Here is a 20,396-nt window from a genome sequence, read left to right as displayed (position 1 = left end):
CAGAATTATGACCATAGTTTCAGGTTGAACTAAATAATTTATACATTTTTATACAAAATTCTTATTGTGACTATGGTTCCCTGAAGTTCCCTTAACCACCAGATTATTATTTTCACATCACACAATAATAGCCTATTTCCCCCATTGGTTCAATAAGATCATTCATTGAGAAAACTATCCCTTATAAACTATATTCCGCCATCATTATTGCTTACTGGGTTTTTCTAGTCCAAATGTAGATTAAAGCAATCCATGATTATATTGGAGACACAAGGAACCACAGATACTGAAATTGTGACCAAACCAAAAGGCTGGAGGAACTCAGTGAGTCAGGCAGCATCTGTGATGGGAACGGATAGACAACCTTTCAGCTCGGCACCCCTCAAGCTGAAGGAGTGGGGGAAGCAAAGTTAAAAAAAGAGGTGGGTGTGGAGCGAAGCCTGGCACGTGGTGGGTGGATACAGGTGAGGAGATCGATCGGCAGATGGGTGGAGTAAGTGACTGAGGCTGGAGGTAAAAAGGGACAGTTGTTTAGGTTTATTGTCGTGTGTACTAAGGTACAGTGAAAAGCTGTCAGATAAGGAAAGAAAACGAGGAGTGAATTGTAAAGCTAGGAGGGAGGGATAAGGGTGGAAGGGGTCAAGGCAGAGGGGAAGAGGTGGAGAGAAGAGACATGTGTGACTTGGGAATAGGATATGAATATATGGAGGAGAGGAAAGGAGCATGGTTACTAAGATGGAGAGAGAAATGGGCGTTCACTGGGATTGGGGCAGGGGACAAGATGCAGATAAGGAGTTTTTAGTGGAAATTGGAGAATTCAATGATCATACTTTCGGATTGTAAGCTACCCAAGAGGAATTTGAGGTGCTGTTCTTCCAATTGTGTGTGTTCCTATTCTGGCAGTGTAGGCAAAGGACAGAAAAGTTGGTATGGGAATTAAAATGATTAGCAAGCCTTGGTGGACAAGGTGTAAATGTTTGGCGAAACAGTTGCCTAGTTTATGATTAGTTTCGCTGATGTAAAAGAGGCCACTTTGGGAGCACCAAATGCAATACAGATAGATGCTCCCTGGCTTATGATGCTTCGACTTGCGATATTTCGACTTTGCGATGGTGCAAATGGCAGCGAGCCGCAGCTCACTTCCGGCCATGTGATCAGGTGTATTAAATGCATTTCGACGTACGATATTTTCGGTTCAGTACTTGCATTGTGCTCTGCATTATCACTACTGTGGGGCTCTTAATACAACTTTCACCAATGTTTTTCATTATTAGATGTATCCATATTAATTTATCTATTTCTTTTCATTTTCTCGGTTTAGATCCTTAATTTAGTTTACTGTCATGTGTACCAAGGTGCAGTGAAAAGCTTTTGTTACGTGCTATCCAGTTTTTAATTTTATAACCTCAATGTTTTTTTTGGGGGGGGGATCCAATTTTGTTTTCTGCAAAATACTTTGCGTTTTGTTTTTGAGGCGCTTAGTTTAATTTGGAAATTTCTGACGTAAATATTTTCAGAGGGGATTAAGAATTAAATTAGAATATTCTTTGTCAGATTTTCAATGGGAATTCTCCTGATTGTGATATGTTGTAGAAAGAGAAACAAAAGCTGCAAGGCAGAAAGACCTATTTGAATAGGGTTATGCACAATGTAAATGTTGTTCAGCCATGTAGCTCTTAAGAAATTTATCTCCAGTCTTTGGGATATTTGCTCTCAAGATAAGAGCTTTATATTTTGAATGAAAATATGAATATCCTAATATACTGACTGCAAAATCATTTAAGGGACCTCTGGAACTTTAAGTAAATAGCCCTATGATTTTTCTTGATCTCTCCCTGCACCACCTAGTCTGTTCGTATACATCTTCTAAATTCCACCTGAAGGACTGATGTTGATAGCTGTTCCCCACAACTGATACATAGTCATCTTCAGGGTGACTAAACCCTGAGGAAAACAACAAGGGTCCAGATTAATAGATGCTATAGATTTTCAGATGAGTGAATATCATAGAACTATTATATAATTTGAACGAGCTAGAATATTTAGCAAACTTCTCAAACTGATTTTATAAATATCACCCTTAATATAAAGATCATAGATGCCACATAATACAAGGCTGTACCTGTCCACTGTTACCGGATCACTCGTCCCAATCAAAAGATCTAAATGTTCCACGGACCGTTTTCCATTATTGCAGGTCTGAACCAGATTCAGGAGCAGGCTGAGTTTGAGGGTGTTGTAAGTGCCTGGAGGGACAATCTGTGCAGCAAAGATGTCAGCAAGAACAGCTGTAAATCTCCAGGGTGAAGACATTGTGATGGACAGCAGATATTTGAAGTTGTCATTGATGACAGGTGGGTCTTCATATAAACAAAAAAAGTTAATAGTTTTCTAACATTAGCAGGTTGAACAAATAATGTTTTAAGCACATTTAAAACAATTGAGATTAGTGTAAAGAATGCCAAGTTCTTTAAACACTTATCCATGCTCTGTATTTCAGCCATGGATGGAATGTACACTCAGGGAATAAATGAGTGCTGAAGTTAGAGGAGCACCAGTAGAAGCTCAGCTACGGTGGCAACAGAAGTGCTACACAAAGCTTCATTCAGTCACTGACCCTATTAGCTTTTGTTGGTATACATCCTCCCACTCTACCACGTTACCGTCTTCCAATTTGTCTATTCTGTAGTGGTGCCTTGAAGATGTCCTCATTATTCTGTCTACTAGTCACTGAGCCCTCAAAAATGATCTGCTTTGTTTCTGCACATGTTCTCAGTCGTCCCCCGTCCCCACCCCCCACCCATTCTAGTTAAGTAAGGATAGAATTCCACTACTTAACTTTCCACCTCAGCATTCGACAGTGGACCTTTCATAATTGCCACCAGACCGTATCATCAGACACATATTTTTCTCTTCCGGCAATCATTTCCTTTGGGATTCTAGTCTGCTTCTGAAACTAACTTGGATTGTATCCCTTTGAATTAAATCCATTTGGGTGTTTAGTTGCACCATATCAACTAAACTTTTTTTTTTACACAAACATTTCCATTTCCTTTTATTCCAAGGATATTAATATTAAATTAAGTTTTCTAAATATTGCTTATTAACAGAAATCTTACCACTTGATAACCAGGGTTGTATACTGTTTGCTTCCATACATAATGTTAGTTGTGAACCACTGTAGACATGAGTTGGAATTCCTGTTACATAGTATCTCTCACCCATATTCATTCTGTTGGGGAGTTCATCTTTAATCAAAAAATATAATTTCATAATCAACATATCTATATATTAAAACTCATTTGTTTGTTACTGAACTACAGCCAACACGGTACACAATAGCACGACAATTTTAGGCCCACCTTACTCATCGTTGTCCCGTTGGTGCTAATGGAAGAAGTTTTATTGAAATCAGTGTTATAAAGTTATTCACATTTTAAAGTTTAAATCTATCTCCTTGGGATGGAGAGAGGGAGGGGGGGTGGAGAGAGGGATGGGAGAGGAGGGAGGATAAGGGGGGGGGGGGGAAGGGAGAAGGGGCTGGAGGAGAGGGTGCTGCATCAATGCAGGAGAGGTTTGGGCCCAAAGGGTCCACTTGGTCCAGTGCTTTATATTAAGCATGGTTAAAGTAATGGGTTTTATTAAGCATTTCTACCTGTCTTTACTGGATGAATTTCTTCGCAGCACATTCTATCCAAGTTCCTGGACAGAATAACCAATTAAGTGCTGGTAATAAAAATAACTTTATTCAAGCCACACAAATATTATCACACCATTCACTGTATTAAGAGGAGGTCTACATGGTACCAGCTACTACTCACTATATAATTGTATCAAGTTCAGATCAAATTATCCTGAAAAAGGCATCTGCTGACAATGTCATTCAATTGACATTTCTCGTGGCTGCAAGATTTGCAATTATATTCCAGAACCAAATAAGTGTGAAATAGGAAGAATAAAAAAATATCAGGATTGAAATTACTTGATCAATGTTTACATGCGACATTTGTCTTGATTATCTGCAGATTGTTAATTAATGTGAAGTGAAAATCTGTACAAAAATCATTACATTAAAGGCACAGTGCCGCAATTCTGAGATGGGGGGCTTTCTGAATGAGTTCACTCGCATTTAACAATGGGTCTTTGACATTATGCTCACCAGTTGTAGTTCATTTTAACGGGCAGCAATGTGTGAATTATTGGTGATTGTACACCTACAAAATCAGAAAGCCCTCATCTCAGAATGCAGTGATTTTTGTACAGATTTTCACTTCATATTAATAAAATTATGATCTGCAGTACAATAATTTTTGTCAGATTGGTCACAAAAGCTTACCATCAAGCTGATCTTAAATTCACATTTTTATCCATGGCCACCCACTGTAAGGAAATCACTCATTAGACAGAGGAAAAGTTCTTTAACTTTTGTAATTACTATTAATAGTGACTGCCTAGCTACATTTTTAGCTTTATAGAAGATTTTGCGGGAAGATTTCCCTATTTGGATCCACTAGTCACATTTCCCAGGGGTGTGATGCTACCTGCAAAGATCAAATGTTCCAAATAGACAAAATTCTGCGAGACCAATATATACCTGTACTTGGAACTACACTACTCTTAACACTTTCATTTCAGTCACTTGAACCAGGGATTGCAAACAAAGTCCTTAGTAAATATATTTCAGAGTTTAACTCCAATGTATTCAAGCATATTGCTATCAGACACATTATTAGCTTTATGATTCAGGTTATGGAGGTATTTTGAAGGTGATATTCAGCATGTTCTATTCGCATATGTAAATAAGCAATTAGTGCTCCAAAAGAAGCGGAGCTTACTTCCACTCAAGCACAAGATAATGATGGTGATAGGAGAACCAAGAACCTGCTGCCAGCCTAAAGAACTAACCCCCCCCCCCCCAGCAGAATTTTTTTTCTTGGACCTTTAAGTGGATGTTATCTGAACATTAGTGATCAGTGATCCTGAGTACTTCACCACAAAGTGGATTTTTGGGTCCTGTATTCTTATTGATGTGTACTTAAACATTGGTTTGCAGTTTGATACAAGAGAATTGCTGGAGGTTCTTATGAGCTTCTTGTTTGAATTAAGTTATCATTTTATTGAAAACCTCAAGCTTCTGTGCAGTATTTCAGTTAGTGTGCTGAACTTTCTCCACATGCAACAGCGAACAAAAAAACTACAAGCAATACTGTCCTCACTAAGACTGCTACAAATTTGTGGAAAATCAGTGAAAGAGCTTCAGTGGTGTCAGCATACAATGTACGTTATGTAAAAGAGAAAAAACGGAACTATAAGACAAAAATAAAAATGCCTATCAGAACTACCCAGTGTAATACTTGAAGTGCAATGCCACCTGAAGCATGCTGTCTCAATGAGGAATTCAAATGCTGTCTCCATAGAGCATGTTGATAATCTCCCATTTACACTCTGTTTTCACAAAAGCTAGTATGGGATAACCTTCTGATTAAAGAAAAAGTCTCTCCATGCCCAGAGAAGTTAAAATGACTTCATCTTTGTGCTAACAAATCCCTTGCCTTTGTTTGTCTTTAACCTTGGACATAACAGAAGCCAAACCTAAGATACCAATGGAGGACAGAACTGTGCAAATGAAACATGATGGATTTTCCCAGTACTCATTTTTAAAGTTTGTTTTACTGATGCTATTATGGGTCCTGGTGTACAAATAAAGATCAAAAGAAATTACCATCTTATCCAGATGATCAAACTAATGAACTCCTGAATGACATGCTGTGGATAAATAAAATGCTCAGCAGTTGTTTCTGATATTTCTAAGAATGCCTGTAATATACAAAGAAATACCCTTATGTTTACTGCAGTTAGACTATTGACTGTTCAGCACTGCAAAAACATAAGGAAAGCAAAGTGAGCAGTAAGATTTTTGCCAGATTAATTAATTGGCTGATCTAACGTCTTTCCACAATAGCATTTCAATTCTGTCTAGTTTCAGCCATCTCACAGGCCAATTAGATCGAAACCATAAAGACTTTCAACAGAAGGCAACTACACGGTCCTCATTTCTTCTTAACTCTGGATGATTATTCTTATATCGTGACAATATAGAAAATATCATCCACAGAAGATCTATCTCTGACAGCTGGGATCATTAGAAATGTCTTTTGAAAAAGAACAGCAACTCTGCAATTATGAGAAGGTGCCTCGTAAGACTTACAAATACAATGTCAGCTATACATTTATTTCAGAGCATAAATCCAGTTATTGACAAATCTGTAAGGATGTTATGTCCAAATAAGGGATCAGTCACACAAGTTTATGCACCAATTTCAATGAAATGAGCAAGAAACTGAGTGAAAACAGTTTGAAGTGGTATTCATTCTGATAGCTGGCCAAAATGAGTCTGAAACAAAGACACTTAAAAATTAAAACATTTGAGATTACTAATCTTGAAATATTACTTGTCATTTCAATATAAATGAAAACCGAAAATTTTGCCCCCCATGTTGCAATTAAAAAAGCAGACTTACCTCTTAAAAATAGAGTAAATGACTGATATCTAGAACATGTTTTGTTGACTTGACTTCCTTTAAGAACATCAAGGGCAGCTGCATCAATCATTTCAACGAGCTGTTTGTCTTGAAAGTAAAACATTTTAGAAAACTTTAGAGATCATAGGAGTATGACACAACACTTTGTTTTATCAAAGAACTTAAAAGTAATTAAACAAGTACTTATTTTAAACCAAGGGGAAGAATAATTCAGAACTTTCCCAAAAAAGGCTTAAGACATATCAAAACTCAATGCGATAAATTTTTGTTAAGTGAAGCAATTAAGCTTAGGAAAATATTTGGAATTGTAATACAAATTGGATGATCAGCCATTATCATATTGAATGGGGCGGTGCAGGCTCGAAGGGCCGAATGTCCTACTCCTGCACCTATTTTCTATGTTTCTAAATCAGCAAAACAATCTAAATGGCAAAACAGATGAGGACCTCAATGATTTAATCTTGTTCCTGCTGTACGGACAAAATTATACATGTATATAATTATTTGGATAATCAAGGCCTGATTAGAAACAGTCAACATGGATTTGTGCCTGGAAGGTCATGTTTGACTAATCTTCTTGAATTTTTTGAAGAGGTTACCAGGGAAATTGATAAGGGCAAGGCTGTGGATGTTGTCTATATGGACTTCAGTAAGGCATTTGACAAGGTTCCACATGGAAGGTTGATTAAGAAGGTTAAATCGTTGGGTATTAATAGTGAGGTTGCAAGATGGATTCAACAATGGCTGAATGGGAGATACCAGAGGGTAACGGTTGACAATTGTATGTCAGGTTGGAGGCCAGTGTCTAGTGGAGTGCCCCAAGGATCTGTGTTGGGTCCACTGTTGTTTGTCATTTACATTAATGATCTGGATGATGGTGTGGCAAATTGGATTAGTAAATATGCAGATGATACTAAGATAGGTGGAGTAGTTGATAGTGAGGTAGATTTTCAAAGTCTACAGAGAGACTTGGGCCTTTTGGAAGGGTGGGCTGAAAGATGGCAGATGGAGTTTAATGCTGATAAGTGTGAGGTGCTGCATTTTGGTAGGACAAATCAAAATAGGACGTACAGGGTAAATGGTAGGGAATTGAGGAATGCAGTGGAACAGAGGGATCTGGGAATAACTGTGCATTGTTCCCTGAAGGTGGAATCTCATGTGGATAGGGTGGTGAAGAAGGCGTTTGGTATGCTTGCCTTTATAAATCAGAGCATCGAGTATAGAAGTTGGGATGTAATGTTGAAATTGTACAGGGCATTGGTGAGGCCAAATCTGGAGTATGGTGTGCAGTTCTGGTCGCCAAATTGTAGGAAGGATGTCGACAAAATGGAGAGGGTACAGAGGAGATTTACTAGAATGTTGCCTGGGTTTCAGCACTTAGGCTACAGAGAGAGGTTGAACAGGTTGGGTCTTTATTCTTTGGAGCATAGAAGGTTGAGGGGGGACTTGATAGAGGTTTTTAAAATTTTGAGAGGGACGGACAGAGTTGACGTGGATAGGCTTTTCCCTTTGAGAGTGGGGAAGATTCCAACAAGGGGACATAGCTTCAGAATTGAGGGACAAAGGTTTAGGGGTAACATGAGGGGGAACTTCTTTACTCAGAGGGTTGTGGCTGTATGGAATGGGCTTCCGGTGGAAGTGGTGGAGGCTGGCTCGATTTTATTATTTAAGAGTAAATTGGATAGGTATATGGATAGGAGGGGATTGGAGGGTTATGGTCTGAGTGCAGGTAGATGAGACTAGGTCAGGGAGAATGGTCGGCGTGGACTGGTAGGGCCGGACAGGCCTGTTTCCATGCTGTAGTTGTTATATGTTATATGTTATATGTTAAATTTCCAGCTAAATGCAACATGAGAATATTGTGACATTTTCTTTTTACATTTTAGTGGCAGGATGGGAAAATGCAATTTCAGAAGCACATGTGTTTTTATATTTTTCTTTTCTTTTTCATATATATGACCAGTGTATATAATTTGCACAGGTTTCCTCAATAAACTTAAACAAATTAAATAATTCTTTATGGTTAATAATATGTGGAATCAATCATTATATTGAGACATGCCTGGTGCAGGATCTGTAAACAAATTTCCCAGTGTAAATGCTGGGACCCTTAACAAGCTCCTGCTCCAACGTTGTAACCCAATAAGTAGGAAATCACATCCAACCTTAACCACCAGGTTTCGGACTTCTGCATTGGCCAGGAAGGCCCCTCTACCCCCCCCCCCCCCGTTACTTGTTAACACCATAATAGTCTTCTAAATCTTCACATTTCCTTCATTACTTAAGGAACTCCATACCCACTTCAAAAAAATGTAACTACATGTTAAATATTTGCATGCTCATCTAAATTTCACAGATGACAGAAAGGCAGTATTATAATCTTTACGAGTGTGGGACAATAACTGCAGATGCTGGTACAAATCGAAGGTATCACAAAATGCTGGAGTAACTCAGCAGGTCAGGCAGCATCTAAGAGAGGGAATGGGTGACGTTTCGGGTCGAGACCCTTCTTCAGACTGATGTCAGGGGGGCGGGACAAAGAAAGGATATAGGTGGAGACAGGAAGACAGTGGGAGAACTGGGAAGGGGGAGGGGAAGAGAGGGACAGAGGATCTATCTAGAGTTGGAGAAGTCAATGTTCATACCGCTGGGCTGCAAGCTGCCCAAGTGAAATATGAGGTGCTGTTCCTCCAATTTCCGGTGGGCCTCACTATGGCACTGGACGAGGCCCATGACAGAAAGGTCAGTGGGAGGGGGAGTTGAAGTGGTCAGCCACCGGGAGATCAGGTTGGTTAAGGCAGACTGAGCGAAGGTGTTGAGCGAAACAATCGCCGAGCCTGCATTTGGTCTCGCCGATGTAGAGACGTTGACATCTAGAGCAGCGGATACAATAGATGAGGTTGGAGGAGGTGCAGGTGAACCTCTGCCTCACCTGGAAAGACTTTGGGTCCTTGGATGGAGTTGAGGGGGGAGGTAAAGGGACAGGTGTTGCATCTCCTGCGGCTGCAGGGGAAAGTGCCCGGGGAGGGGGTGGTTTGGGTAGGAAGGGGCGAGTGGACCAGGGAGTTACTGAGGGAACGGTCTGTGCAGAACGCAGAAAGGGGAGGAGATGGGAAGATGTGGCCAGTAGTGGGGTCCCGTTGGAGGTGACAGAGGAAGATTTGTTGGATACGCTGGCTGATGGGGTGGAAGGTGAGGACAAGGGGGATTCTGTCCTTGTTACGAATGGGGGGAGGGGGAGCAAGAGCAGAGCTGCTGGATATAGAGGAGGCCCTAGTGAGAGCCTCATCCATAATGGAAGAGGGGAAGCCCCGATTCCTGAAGAATGAGGACATCTCTGATGCCCTAGTGTGAAACACCTCATCCCAGTCGCAGAACCGCCTCCATGAAATCACCTACAATCCTTTTGGGCCTCAAATTGAACTGCTGACTCCATATATCTTCCCTTCCCTTACATAGATGTTCCCTTGCCTAGAGACACAAGACAAATTCAAAATATGAGTACCAAGCTCAGTCACATGTACAGATGCACCTTTTTTGCCAGAATAACAGAAACAATGATAACGTTTAAACTAAACAGAACAAAAGCAATCAAATCATAACATCTCAGTTACTGTTCTGCAATATATTGTTCCCCTGCACTCATTTTCCCATGATCCTCCTTCCACTTTGAAGGCACAACCATGTTTAGGGTTTCACGGTCGTAAAACCCATTCCAGCCATTGGTTAAACAAACGCCATATCAATGAGATCAAGGAAAAACTGATTGAAATTGTTAAAATGTTTGAGATTGGTCCTACCTCTTCAACAATGCACACATCTTCACAAAGAATCTTTGACAAAGAATGACAAGGTGGTCACTAACATTAGACAACTGAGGTTAATTGCAATGCAAGGTTGCTAATCATAATGTTATTCTACAATTATATTTTCAATATGTATTATGCAGAGTATACAAGGTTTTGTCCTTCAGGCTCACACTAAAGCCCTTTCACTGTTTTAGAATTGCCTCTAGGTTCTATATGCACATTATTATTTTATGTAGAAAGATATTAGGAATATATAGAATTATGTACATACCACCCAGCACTCTGAATTTCACATCTTCCTTGAGTGCAGAGTCACACAAGGTGCATGTGAAGTCATTTCGCACAGTTGCCGATTCTGTAGCACCTACAATATGCACCCGAATATACCGAAAGCCTGTTGTATATAATGATATACATTTTCAATTTATCTCTTTCACAATCTGGGTTCTTAACATTAGTGAAAAGATATGCATGCAGTATGGTCAGGTGAGAGGGGAATGATTTAAAAGGGACTCTGATGGGCAACTATTTCACACAGGGTGGTGCATATATGAATGAACTGCCAGAGGAAGCCATAGACAGTACAATTATGATATTTAAAATACACTTGGACAGGTCCATGGCTAGGAAAGGTTTGGTGGGAAATAGAGTTATAGAATCATACAGCACAGAAACAGGCCCTTCGGCCCAACTCATCCATGCTAAACAAGATGGCCCATCTAAGCTAAGCCTTTCCAATCCATGTACCTGTCTAAGTATCTTAAATGTTGTTATAGTACTTGCCTCAACTATCTTCTCTAGCAACTCATTTCATATACCGACCACCCTCGGAACAAAAAAGTTGCCCCTTAGGTTCTGATTACATCTTGCCCCTCTCACCTCAAACTTATGTCCTCTGGTTCTTGATTCTCCTAACATGGGGAAAAATACTGTGTATCATTCTATCTATTTCCCTCATGATTTTATACACCTCTATAAGATGACCCCTCAGTCTCCTGTGCTCCAAGAAATAAATACCCTAGCCTGTCCAATCTTTCCCTATAACTCAAGCCCTTGAGTCCTGGCAACATCCTCGTAAATCTCTGCACATTTTCAAGGTAAAGTGTCTTGTTCCTATAACAGGGTGACAAAAACAGATCACAGTACTGCAAATGTGGCCTTACCAACGTCTTGTATAACTGATAAGGACCAGGCACAGGCACGTGGGACTAGCTCAAATAAACAAGTTAGTTGGCATGGACAAGTTAGGCCGAGGGGCTTGTTTCTGTACTGTATGGCTCTGACTCGGGAACCATACAAATGTACAGTGCTTTAGTATTAGATAATAAGCTACCTTAAACAAAATGCCCTACTGATAAAAGGTGGCCTCCCTAAGGGTGGTTGCTCAAATATATTTATTCAAATATCAGCCTGGATCAGTGACAGCACTTGCATTAAAAATAAATTAAAGACTGCATTTTAACTGGGTTCTGTTAAGGATGTGATAGGCACTTTACAAATGTAGATCATTCCCTGCAGTTGTCTAAGGAATTGTACATGTAGAGCATGGCAACGGTAATATGTCATCAAACAATCTTACATTTTATAAACAACGATTTTATGAGCACATAAAGGGAAAAGGGGTCACCAGAGAGAGAGTGGGACCCCTCAGGAATAAAAGCGGTCAACTCTGTGCAGCCACAAGAGATGGACAAGGTCCTCAATAAGTATTTCTCCTATCTTTTTACTCTGTTTTTATCGTGGAGAAAGACAGGAAAATGTGGGGGGGATCTTGCGGATCTTGCTCTCAAGTATCTTGAGAGCAGTCAGTATTATGGTTGCAGATGTGCTGAAGATCCCGACATGCATGAAGATAGACAATTCTCCCGGGCCTGATCAGATATATCCGAGGACGTTGTGGATAGCAAGAGAAGAAATTGCAGGAGCCCTCGCTGAGATTTATGAGTTGTCATTAAATACAGATGAGGTGCCGGAAGACTGGAGGGAGGCAAATGTGCCTCTACTTAAGAAGGGCTGCAGGGAAAAGGTTGGGAACTACAGGCAAGTGAGCTTAACATCTGTGGTCGTAATGTTACTAGAGAGTATTCCGAGAACCTATGAATGGTGGGGCTCTGGAGAGTGTTGAGGAGCAGAGGGATCTAGGAGTACAGGTACCTAGTTCATTGAAAGTAACATCACAGTTAGATAGGGTGGTCAAAAAGGATTTTGGCACATTGACTTTCATCAGTTAGAGCATTGAGTATAGAAATTGTGAGGCCATATTGTAGTTGTACAGGATGTTGGTGAAGCCGCATTTAGAGTATTACGTTCAGTTTTGGGCAGCATGTTATAGGAAAGATGTGCAAGGGTGCAGAGAAGGTTTACGAGGATCTTGCCAGGACTTGTGGGCCTGAGCTAAAGGAGGTTGAGCAGACTAGGACTCTGCTCCTTGGAGCACAGGAGGATGAGGAGTGATCTGATAGCGGTGTACAAAATCATGAGAGGAATAGATTGGGTAGACGAACAGAGTCTCTTGCTCAGAGTAAGAGAATTGAGAACCAGAGTACATTGGTTTAAGGTGGGGAAGGAGGGAAAGATTTAATAGGAACCTGAGGGGTAACTTTTTCATGTAAAGGATGGTAGGTGTAAGGAACGAGCTACTGGAGGAGGTAGTTGAAGCAGGTATTATTGCAATGTTTAAGAAAAATTTAGACAGGACACGTTTAGAGGGATATGGGCCAAATGCAGGCAGGTGGGACGTATAAATGGGACATGGTGGCTGGTGTGGGCAAGTTGGGCTGAAGGGCATGTTTCCCCAGTGTAAGATTCTATGACTAATCCAACAAAATAAACATTTAAAACCATGAAAAGCTTGGAATAAAATAATGAGAAAGAACTTCCTAACTTAATTATAAAAGATTGCAATTATTACTTGTAAATATTTCAACATTTCATGATTCAAGGATATCAAATCAAATTATAATTAGAAGTGTAATAAATGCTAAAATAAATAAAAACACATGCAAAGCACGTTTTTATTAAGTTTCCCGTTATCTATTTTTCTTACCTGTTGAAAAGGGGCAGTTTGATTCAGAACATAGGAATCTTGCACCTTGTGTATATTTTGTCACAGTTGTCAGTGCGATAACCACTCCTTCGACCGTATAATATCTCAGTAACTGATATCCACGGGGGAATTGACAAAGGTTAAGTGAGTAATTTGGCAATGAAGGTATGTGTGTCAGCTTTAGCACAACATTAACCTTGAAAATAAAGATGAAGATTAGTGGATTGCTTTCTTCTAACAATTAGGTTTTTAAATCACTCTATAATTTCATTAATATCATTTAGTGTCAGTGCTGTGCAGCAGTATTGTTGGTTCCAGGCTGGAAGATTACATTTTCAAATTTTTGCATACATTATGCTGCCTGGCACATACTGTTAAAGTGGAGGTGGGAAGAGAATTAGAAGTAGACCAGGTAACATAAATGAAGTTAACATTTTGGGGTCACAGATCCTTCATTAGAATTGGGAGAGAGAAAACAAGTTGTTTTAAGTTCAGCCATGTGAGGTAAAAAAAAAAAGAGGAAAAGGGTCGAGTGGTTGCGGGGGTCAAAAAATTGGAACTGTTTAAAAAATTTACACACAAAATTACCAGTTTCAAGCCGCTTTTAGTGCATTTCAAAGTAAAAACGGACATTACAAAATAATGTGACTATGTCACTGTATACTAATAACACTTTGAAGTAAATTCGCACATTAATTGATAATCAACTCCAAAAGGTGGGAATTGGCTTCTCTGCTGTATTTTATATTTTAGTCTCGTCTTAATTAATTTAGTTATATAATCTTGCACTTAAATTTAATATTTACTCATTACAGTTCCACCACTGATTTTCTGGCACTCTTGGTTCCAGAGCTTTGCTGGTTTAACCAGCCGGCCAAGTAAGTCGGGTATGGGGATAGATGTGCTGGCTCCAGCTGGGCTGGAGTTCCAGAGCCCCAGCTGCAGGTTGCAAATTCAACCCACGGATCGGCCGTGGAAGTCCCGATGAGGTTGAGATTGGCTGCCTTGCTCAGCCTAGGTGTCACATTTTTGGGGAGACTTCCAGGGCGAGGGGGATTTCTCACGGAACCCCTGGCGACCTCCAGCGGAACCCGAGTGTACATTACAAGTCTATACATCTTTTATTTTCTGATTTGATTTCTCCGTTGGTAAACGCGATTTTGGCAAAGTTAAAAATGCGGAAATCATGCAAAAAGCGCGGAAAGTGGATTTTAAAAACGCAGAAATCCGCGGAAAATTCACATACCTGTACGTTCCAGAGAAGGTTCGGTAGGGAGGAATTCAGAGGTATCAGTGGAAGTGAAATCTTACAATATTGGTGGGCCATCAACATACTTATTTTGTTGATATTTATACTGCATCCAGGGCTTTTGATTTAGGACCCTTGACTGAAACTGCAATGTGAAATGTATTGCATGACTTGCCTTATGCCTTACAGCTACAGTGCCCTCCATAATGTTTGGGACAAAGACCCATCATTTATTTATTTGCCTCTGTACTCCACAATTTGAGATTTGTAATAGAAAAACAATCACATGTGGTTAAAGTGCACATTGTCAGATTTTAATAAAGGCTATTTTTATACATTTTGGTTTCACCATGTAGAAATTACAGCAGTGTTTATACATAGTCCCCCAATTTCAGGGCATCATAATGTTTGGGACACATGGCTTCACAGGTGTTTGTAATTGCTCAGGTGCGTGATAATTGCTTCCTTAATGCAGGTATAAGAGAGCTCTCAGCACCTAGTCTTTCCTCAAGTCTTTCCATCACCTTTGGAAACTTTTATCAACATGAGGACCAAGGTTGTGCTAATGAAAGTCAAAGAAGCCATTATGAGACTGAGAAAAGTGAATAAAACTGTTGGACATCAACCAAACCTTAGGCTTACCAAAATCAACTGTTTGGAACACCATTAAGAAGAAAGAGAGCACTGGTGAGCTCACTAATCGCAAAGGGACTGGCAGGCCAAGGAAGACCTCCACAGCTGATGATAGAAGAATTCTCTCTAGAATAAAGAAAAATTCCCAAACACCTGTCCGACAGACCAGAAACACTCTTCAGGAGTCAGGTGTGGATTTGTCAATGACCACTGTCCGCAGAAGACGTCATGAACAGAAATACAGAGGTTACACTGCAAGATGCAAACCACTGGTTAGCCGCAAAAATAGGATGGCAGGGTTACAGTTTGCCATGAAGTACTTAAAAAGAGCAACCACAGTTCTGGAAAAAGGTCTTGTGGACAGATGAGACAAAGATTAACTTATATCAGAGTGATGGCAAGAGCAAAGTATGGAGGAGAGAAGGAACTGCCCAAGATCCAAAGTATACCACCTCATCGGTGAAACACGGTGGTGAGGGTGTTATGGCCTGGGCATGTATGGCTGCTGAAGGTACTGGTTCACTTATCTTCACTGCTGGTGGTAGTAGCATAATGAATTCTGAAGTGTATAGACATATCCTATCTGCTCTAGTTGAAACAAATGCCTTAAAACTCATTGGCCGGCGGTTCATTCTACAACAAGACAATGATCCCAAACATACTGCTAAAGCAACAAAGGAGTTTTTCAAAGCTAAAAAATGGCCAATTCTTGAATGGCCAAGTCAACCACCCGATCTGAACCCAATTGAGCATGCCTTTTATATGCTGAAGAGAAACCTGGAGGGGACTAGCCCTCAAAACAAGCATAAGCTAAAGATGGCTGCAATACAGGCCTGGCAGAGCATCACCAGAGAAGACACCCAGCAACTGGTGAAGTCTATGAATCGCAGACTTCAAGCAGTCTTTGCATGCTAAGGAGGTGCAACAAAATACTAAACATGACTACTTTCATTTACATGACATTGCTTTGTGTCCCAAACATTATGGTGCCCTAAAATGGGGGAACTATGTATAAACACTGCTGTAATTTCTACATGGTGAAACTAAAATGTATAAAAATGGCCTTTATCAAATCTGACATAGTGCACTTTAACCGCGTGATTTTTTTAAAGTTACAAATCTCAAATTGTGAAGTACAGAGGCAAATAAATAAATTATGGGTCTTTGTCTCAAACATCACGGAGGGCACTGTATCTGAGGCTGTGTAGCTCATACAGAAAGGTATCCTAAATGGTCAAATAAATCACTTTAAAATACAATTAACTGACACAAGTTATTTAAACTATTCACACAGGTCTAAAAATACTTTTGAATAAAGCTCAATTACCCCCTCAAATTACTTGGACTGTGCAAGATGCAGTTATGCCTTGTGTAAGGCATAAGGTTATGGGGGCAGATACAGCATGCATCCTGCCCCTCAGTTCAAGCAGCTTATGAGGATCCCAAGATTCAGAGGAATGTCCAATGACAGGGAGGCTCATATGTGTCCAGAGCTGAACTCCAGTTCATGCTGCATTTCCATGCACAGGTGTGCTGCCAGCTAGCTGGCTCTTTGGATCAGCAACCCAGGCATTAGTCCAATCTAGCTTATTACTTACATCTTATACATGAAGGACTACTGTACAACCCATTCATTAAACTTGGTTAATTTTAATTGGAACTTAATATGCCTACTTGCCTGATTTTCTGTTTCTAATTGTGGAATTAATGACAACGTCTTGATTGATGTGAAGCATACCTGAAAAACACATTCTTAAACTGTTTAACCTCTGTAAACTGCAAGGCATCAATCAGATTATGTAAACTGGGAATCAACCTTGAAATGAAAACGTAAATATCAGGGTATGTACACCACTGGCATCATTCAGGAATTTTTACTCACAGACTGAAACAAATATGTAGCTCTTATTGGCTGATGAAGAACACAGTTCCCAAGACTTGCATCCAACTCTGTAAGATCAGCTGGATTCACATAAATAATGAAGCGATATACAGCATGACACTGTTTGGATTCTGTAAAATAAGCATATGTTAAACCAAATACATAATTTCTGATCCTACAAGAGTCCCAATATAAATGTACATGCATTTCAGTCAGTTAGTAAACGTTACAATAAAGCCAGCTCCAACAAGATTTTATCACTACAATTGTTACCTGCCCCTTTCGGTATTTAAAAGGGATCATTCCCTGGTCCATTTTTCCTTCCTGACCAATCATTTTCCCATGCAAACACATAAAAGTGCCAAACATAGGGACCGGTCAGGAGAGATGGAAGAATAGATCAGGCACTCATGACGGGAGCAATCCCTTTACAATGCTGAAAGGGGAGAGGAGAATCTTGTTGGAGCTGACAGAAGATGTGAAGGATGGTCTGTTAAATGCGGAGACTGTAGGGAGGAATAAGGACTGTGGGAACACTGTTTCTACTTGGTTCAGGAGAGGAGATGAGAGCACAGCTGCACAAAATAGATTAAAGGTCGTCAAGAGCTCTGTCCACCATGGCAGTGGGTAAGCCACGATTTAGGAATAACACGTTGAGGATGGATCGGGTAATCTCACATCATCAGATTCTTCTGTGTATGTAATTCTTTATAACAGGAAATATTTAAAATGCTCATCGGTCAGGCAGCATCTATGCAGAAAGAATCTGATATATCAGATGTTATAACAGTATAGATTAGAAACAAAACAAGTTTTAAATTGCAGTGTAAAGAGGAAGATGGGAACAAAAAAGGTATATAATAGACAATAGGTGCAGGAGGAGGCCATTCGGCCCTTCGAGCCAGCACCGCCATTCAATGTGACCATGGCTGATCATTCTCAATCAGTACCCCGTTCCTGCCTTCTCCCCATACCCCCTGACTCCGCTATCCTTAAGAGCTCTAGCTAGCTCTCTCCTGAATGCATTGAGAGAATTGGCCTCCACTGCCTTCTGAGGCAGAGAATTCCAGATTCACAACTCTCTGACTGAAAAGGTTTTTCCTCATCTCAGTTCTAAATGGCCTACCCCTTATTCTTAAACTGTGGCCCCTTGTTCTGGACTCCCCCAACATTGGGAACATGTTTCCTGCCTCTAACGTGTCCAACCCCTTAATAATCTTATACGTTTCGATAAGATCTCCTCTCATCCTTCTAAATTCCAGTGTATACAAGCCTAGTCGCTCCAGTCTTTCAACATATGACAGTCCCGCCATTCCGGGAATTAACCTAGTAAACCTACGCTGCACGCCCTCAATAGCAAGAATATCCCTCCTCAAATTTGGAGACCAAAACTGCACAGTACTCCAGGTGCGGTCTCACTAGGGCCCTGTACAACTGCAGAATGACGTCTTTGCTCCTATACTCAACTCCTCTTGTTATGAAGGCCATCATTCCATTGGCTTTCTTCACTGCCTGCTGTACCTGCATGCTTCCTTTCAGTGACTGATGCACTAGGACACCCAGATCTCGTTGTACATCTCCTGTTCCTAACTTGACACCACTCTGCCTTCCTATTCTTACCACCAAAGTGGATAACCTCACACTTATCCACATTAAACTGCATCTGCCATGCATCCGCCCACTCACACAACCTGTCCAAGTCACCCTGCAACCTCATAGCATCTTCCTCACAGTTCACACTACCACCCAGCTTTGTATCATCTGCAAATTTGCTAATGGTACTTTTAATCCCTTCATCCAAGTCATTAATGTATATTGTAAATAGCTGCGGTCCCAGCACCGAGCCTTGCGGTACCCCACTAGTTACTGCCTGCCATTCTGAAAGGGACCCATTTAAGGAAGAGAAGTCCAGAGGATTGTAGAGAGCCCAAACCATCGCAGAAACAAACTTCCCTTCCACTGACTACATTTACACCTCACGCTGCCCCTGCAAGGCCACCAGTTTAATCAAGGACAAGTCGCACACTGGCCACTCCCACTTCTCCCATCAAGCGAAAGGTATAGAAGTGTGAAAACGCACTCCTGCATATTCAGGGCCAGTTTCTTCCCAGCTGTTATCAGGCAACTGAACCACTAGAGAGCGGTCCTAAACCACTATCTACCTCATTGGAGATCCACGGACCATCTTTGATTCGACTTTACAGGCTTTATCTTGCACTAAACGCTATTCCCTTAGCATGTATCTGTACACTGAGAATGATTAGCACGAACAAAGGCTTATCATTGTACCTCGGTAGACGTGACAATAAAATAAAACTGCACAGAGACATACACATCACCCAGATGTTTAGACCGTAATGTTGTATCCTTATTGTTTTGACGTGGTTATGCTTTATTCTTAATTGTTAACTGTATGTTTGTGTTGTCATTTGTGAGCGGAGCACCAAGGCACATTCCTTGTATATGCATACTTGGCCAATAAACTTATTCATTCATTCATTCATTCACATACATATAAGTAAATACATACACGCATTTGCATACACACACAAAAAGACAAGACCAATGCCCCCAAGTGTACCTCTCTCGGATCAGAGGTGTTTTTTTCCTTTAGACAAGTTACCATTGTAGCGCCTGCAGTCGCTGATGAACCTGTGCAGCCCCCCAGTCCTGTCCAGGTAGACGAGCGCCACCTCCTTCAGCGCCATATCCTCGGGCGTCATCGCGACCAAGATCGCGACTGAGCGCCTGTCACAGTCGGCGGGGGGGGGGGGGGGGGGGTGCGCGCACGCGCGAGAGATTCCCTTTGACAGTCGGTGCGTGCGCGAGAGCCTGTGACAGTTGGTGCGCGCGCGAGAACCTGTGACAGTTGGTGCACGCGCGTGCGCGAGAGCCTGTGACAGTTGGTGCGCGCGCCCGGCCCTCGTCCCGCCCACCGGCCTCCTACTGTGGCGCAGGTGCAGTCGCCTTCGACTCACTAGCGCCCCCCCCCACCAGCATAGCATCATTGCTATTACGGAAACATGACAACCGCAGCTGCAGAAATCTTGAGCCAAAATACAAAGTACTGCAAGAAAGCCGGGCAGGCAGCGTCTGTGCAGGAGATGAACGGTACGTCGTTTCGCGTCGAGACCCTATTTCAGACTAATTGTAAGTGGGGAGCGGGGTGGACTGGAAAAGAGAGGTAAGAGCCGGACAAAGCTCAGCAGCAAGTGATAGATGGAGGGAGAGGGGT

At 41.1% G+C, this 20,396-nt stretch overlaps 1 protein-coding gene across 1 annotated transcript in view; it reads right to left on the bottom strand.

Moving 5' to 3' along the window:
* Nucleotides 1–19,869, bottom strand: part of mcmdc2 (minichromosome maintenance domain containing 2) — a 28,779-nt gene extending 8,910 nt beyond the window's left edge. Inside the window, exons 1-8 of the mRNA XM_078398690.1 lie at nucleotides 19,785–19,869; nucleotides 17,162–17,292; nucleotides 16,958–17,017; nucleotides 13,398–13,593; nucleotides 10,623–10,745; nucleotides 6,522–6,629; nucleotides 3,120–3,248; nucleotides 2,123–2,360 (exon numbers count right to left, since the gene is read on the bottom strand). Coding sequence (XP_078254816.1) covers nucleotides 2,123–2,360; nucleotides 3,120–3,248; nucleotides 6,522–6,629; nucleotides 10,623–10,745; nucleotides 13,398–13,593; nucleotides 16,958–17,017; nucleotides 17,162–17,292; nucleotides 19,785–19,869 — 1,070 coding nt within the window. The remainder of the gene's footprint in view (nucleotides 1–2,122; nucleotides 2,361–3,119; nucleotides 3,249–6,521; nucleotides 6,630–10,622; nucleotides 10,746–13,397; nucleotides 13,594–16,957; nucleotides 17,018–17,161; nucleotides 17,293–19,784) is intronic.
* Nucleotides 19,870–20,396: the final 527 nt, after the last annotated feature.

This window comes from Rhinoraja longicauda, chromosome 4, assembly GCF_053455715.1.
Source record: "Rhinoraja longicauda isolate Sanriku21f chromosome 4, sRhiLon1.1, whole genome shotgun sequence".
Taxonomy (NCBI): Eukaryota; Metazoa; Chordata; class Chondrichthyes; order Rajiformes; family Arhynchobatidae; genus Rhinoraja; species Rhinoraja longicauda.
Note: the sequence above shows the minus strand (reverse complement) of the source record. Positions and strands in the feature narration are given on the sequence as shown.